Genomic DNA, 4,275 nt, shown 5'->3' with positions numbered 1-4,275 from the left:
GATTTTTAAAGACACTGATCCCACCAGACCAGCTTGCACACTTGTGAATTCGTTTAACCGGAATCACTTCCTTATCCGGTGGATGCCCACACTGGGGTGGGGGGGTGGGGTAGGGCTTCACATATGACCTTTCAGTCCATAGCTTGGCCGCCTCCACAGCGAGCCTCAGGCAGGTGGACAGCATCACCCCCGCCGCCTGCCGGGCTCCAAGACCCCATGTGGCAGGGACAGAAACTTGTTATAACTGGACTTGAAGGCCCTGCTGAGAAGCCCACAGAATATCAAGGTGGACCTTGATCCCACAGTCCTGGCCTCCCTCTGCTATGTCCCTTGACCTCAGGACAGCGACCACTGAGGAGCAAAGCTAAGGGAACCAGATGCTGAGGACAGAGAAGGTGACAGGACACAACTGACACAGTGAGAGTTCTGGACACCAAGGAGCGAGAAATAGCACCGGTGTAAGCAGAGGGGCCTGGGCAGGGGGGACAGGTTTGATCCGGGAAGGGTGGGTACAGGGCATCTGTCCGGGTGCACTGAGACGGTCCCCCCTACACCAGGGCCCAGGCTCAGCCTCACACGGGTGTCCATCCATCCCCCTGGGGAACTAACCAGCAGGACGTACACCCAAGAAGAACACGCTTTTCAACAGTCCATCTCTTAAGCATTTATTAGACACCTCTTAGGTGCCCTCCTCAGCCTGCGTGGCCAGAGATCTCAACGAGTGGGTGTCCCTGCCCTCAGGGGGCTCAGAGCCCGGCTCCCCAGGGCAGAGCCAAGAGGAAGCTCAGTACTTGTCAGGCAGGCCAGCAGGTCGGAAGTGGTTGGGGTCTTTGCCACTCCGGCCCCATTCGTTGGCAGCCTGGTCAGCCTTCGAGTCCTCCGCTCCGTGGCCGCTGTCTCCAAACCTTAAAAGGTCTGTGATTCTCTGAGAATTCTCTCTGGCGTCGCTGGGATGGAGGGGGACAGGCAAGAGATGAATTAGGGCCTGATGAGCGAAGCCCACCGCCCCCACCAATCTCTCCTCTCTCCAAGGGCTGGCTGACAGGAGCCAGGGCAGGAGGGGCTGAATCACCCTGCACCTGACCCTGCACCGGGCACAACCCACCCCAGCCAGGCTGGTCCCCGGGCCCCCAGCAGGAAGGCAGGGAATCCCCGGGTCCCCCGGCCTTGCTGTGGCCCTGGGAGCCACTCCAACCCCACACTGGGCCCAGAGGAGGGGTGGGCAGGACCAGGAGGAGCCAGTCTCTCCTGCAAACATCTCTGGGGCTAGCTGTCCTCTGAGAGCCTCGCCCAGCTCACCATCCCTGCATCCCCAGGGGCCCAGGTCACCTGATCACTTTAGCAGCCCAGGCGCCCCCAGGGCCCCTCTGTGCAGCGTCATAGTTCCCCCGGGCATGGAAGTATTTGTCTGAATTTTTGTAGTTGGCTTCTCTCATGTCAGAGTAGGCTCTCCACATGTCCCAAGCCCCTGGAGACAAAAGCACATGGCAAAAAGGATATCACGTGGATAGAAAGCAGAGGCTTGCCATGGGAAAGACTCAAGGAACAACAATCTACCACTGACTCTAGATTTCTGCCCGTGGTCCCAGCACCCTTGGGGACCCTAGGCCCAGGAGGACAAGTCTCCCCCCTTGTTGGTTTCTCCACGTATCTCTACTGAGGTCATGCATCGGGGCACAGCTGTGTTGCTCCTGTGCGTCTGGCTCTGACTCATGGGCCATCCACTAGGGCCCCATGGGAGCTGCTCAGTGGGAGAAGGGAGGTGTTCTAGAACAGGATTTCTCTCTTCAGCATCATTGACATTTGGGGCCCATCCACTAGGGCTCATCCACTAGGGCCCCATGGGAGCTGCTCAGTGGGAGAAGGGAGGTGTTCTAGAACAGGATTTCTCTCTTCAGCATCATTGACATTTGGGGCCAGATCTTTCTTTGCTGCTCAGTCCTGTCTTGACTCTATAGGTTGTGTAGCAGCATCCCCGACCCTACCCACTACATGTGCACAACCCAATCCCTGAGAGTCACCCACCAGAAATGCTTCCAGACATTGCCAAAAGTCTCAGGACACAAAATTGTCCTTGGTCGGGAAGCACTGCTGTAGAATGAAGCCAAGATGGGAAAATCCAAGGGCACTCGGGTAAGTGAGGAGGTGACAGGGAAGGCAGATTCTGAGAAAGGCCCAGGCTTACTGCACTTGTGCCCCAAGTCCCAGGAAACCTATTCTTGCAGAGTGAATGCCCGCGACTGTGACACGAGTCCCCTGAGGGTTAGGGGCAGAAATGGCATCCTGGCAACTTTCTGTATAGACTGTACCCATGATGTGGCAGCTGGAGGTAGCAAGCCCTAGGGCCGCGGCCAATCTGCCATCCTTGTCTGCACTTCTAATCACCTGGGAGCTCCTGAGAGGCCTGTGCCCAGGTCTGAGCCCCGGCCAATACCCTGAGCTTCTCTGGGCGTGGATGTCAGGCATCAGTCCAACATGTAGCTGAGACTGAGAGCCACACAGCTTTAGGAAGAGGTACTCAGACACATCTACCTGGCAAGAGCTCTGACCTCACGCACAGCTGGGTTCAAACCTCCTCTCTGCCACCTGCTGATTGCCAGGTAGTCCCTGGGCAAAGGACTTGTCTGCTCTAAGCCTCAGCTTCCTACCCTCCAAGTAGGGGAAGAGGCCTGCCTCACTGAGGTGTTCTGAAGTCATAGTAGGAGAACACCTGTCCCAGGTTGACCAGTAGTGTCCCTGTTTGCCTAAAACCCTCCCCGTTAGTGCTGACAGTGTCACACGAAAGGCCTCAGACCCGGGCCGCCCAGCAGAGTTGGTCACCCTGAATTGCATGAAGGTACTGAATTCCTAGTGTAGGCTTGATATATATTATTAGCTCCCTCACTTTTGGGGTCATGTTTAGGGCTAGGAAAGGGTGGGAAACAGACCTCCCAGGGACAATGTCACTGACAAAAGGAAGTATCAGAGAGAGCTAAGCTGAAGGTGTCTCTTAATGATCCAATCAGGAGGTGGAAAGGAGGGAGGGAGGGAGGAAGGGAGGGAGAGAGGGAAAGGAGAAGAAAGGATGGACAGCTTTCACCATACTTTGTGCATTTTGTCTGCAGAAGATGTTATGCCATTTCCAGACTGACACTGTGTCTTCTCTTCAAACTTACACTTCAGCTGGGAATGATCATTGCTCTTTCTCTAGTAACAGATGGACTCCCATTTTGTGCGTTGCAATCTGTTTGATGAGGGGCTCCCTAACACCAGGCCCGTCCTACCACACAGGGCAACACACCCAAGACAGCGGCTCCTACCCTTGAAAGTGCTCAGGGCAAGTCCTAGTGGCCCTTGGATGCCCCCCAGTCCAGCAGCCTTACCTTGAGCAGCCTCGCCGACAAATGAATACCATTGGCCGCTGACACCCAGGACCAAGGAACAGAAAAGGAGGCCCGGGAAAAGCTTCATGGTGCTGAAATGAAGAAGAGGGTTAGGGGGGCAAGGACAGGACCCGCACCCTCCTTTGGGATTCGTATGTCACAGATGGCCTGGTGCTCATTCCCTCTGTTCTCAGTAGATCTCGGGGGCCAGGTAGGAATCGTGGCTGTAGGTCCTCACTCGGAGCCACAGCCCTCAGTGCTGAGCCCATCAGCCAAGAGGTCCCCAAGGTGGCATTGATGGAGGCAGAGGGCAGCTGGGACCAAAGTGTCCCAGCCTAGGGCAGCCTTCAATCAACCCAGAACCTTACAATCAACCAAAGACCTCCGTGTGCCACTGCGTCAGCAGAGTCCTTGTACAGGACAAACACACAACAGAGTAATTACTTTTAAAGGAATCCCCAATCCTGCAGGGAAAGAGAAAAGAGCCTGTTTTCTCAGCCAATCACTGCTGGCAGAGCCCCTCACCTGAGTTCCCAGTGAAGCGAGCTGCTGGTCCCTGCCTGCTGGGCACAGGTGACCCGTATTTATACCGAGCCGTCCAGCTGGGCCCTGGGGAGAGAGGAAAGGCCAGGCCTGGTGCCTGGAAATGTGTCCCCAGGTCGTGGCCCCTGGAGCCTCCAAGGGATGACTTCCTGGACACCCGGGGTGTTCTGCATCCCAGGACAATTCCCGGTTGTGCAACCCCGGGGAAACAAGGTTCGCTGCTTCTTCCTGGCAGCCCGGGCTGGGGGCGGGGAAGGTACTGACATCAGGGTTGGGGGGGCGTGGGGAGGAGGGTGCGCAGCCCCTGCTGGTGGCCCTCCGCTGCTGGAAGGTGCATGGCTGAGAGGATGGCTCCTCATCCAGGACCTCG

The 4,275-nt window shown here is 56.7% G+C and overlaps 1 protein-coding gene across 1 annotated transcript; it reads right to left on the bottom strand.

The window, feature by feature from the left end:
- Nucleotides 1-650: 650 nt before the first annotated feature.
- On the bottom strand, nucleotides 651-3,916 carry LOC403585 (serum amyloid A1). Its single transcript, NM_001003050.1, is given in 4 exon segments — nucleotides 651-947; nucleotides 1,330-1,468; nucleotides 3,363-3,454; nucleotides 3,888-3,916. Coding segments are annotated over 3 exon segments (330 nt in total). The 5' UTR covers nucleotides 3,451-3,454; nucleotides 3,888-3,916; the 3' UTR covers nucleotides 651-844.
- Between the last annotated feature and the right edge of the window lie 359 nt (nucleotides 3,917-4,275).

Source organism: Canis lupus, chromosome 21, assembly GCF_011100685.1.
Source record: "Canis lupus familiaris isolate Mischka breed German Shepherd chromosome 21, alternate assembly UU_Cfam_GSD_1.0, whole genome shotgun sequence".
Classification (NCBI taxonomy): domain Eukaryota; kingdom Metazoa; phylum Chordata; class Mammalia; order Carnivora; family Canidae; genus Canis; species Canis lupus.
The sequence above is the reverse complement of the archived record's forward strand: the minus strand, read 5'-3'. Positions and strand labels throughout refer to the sequence as shown.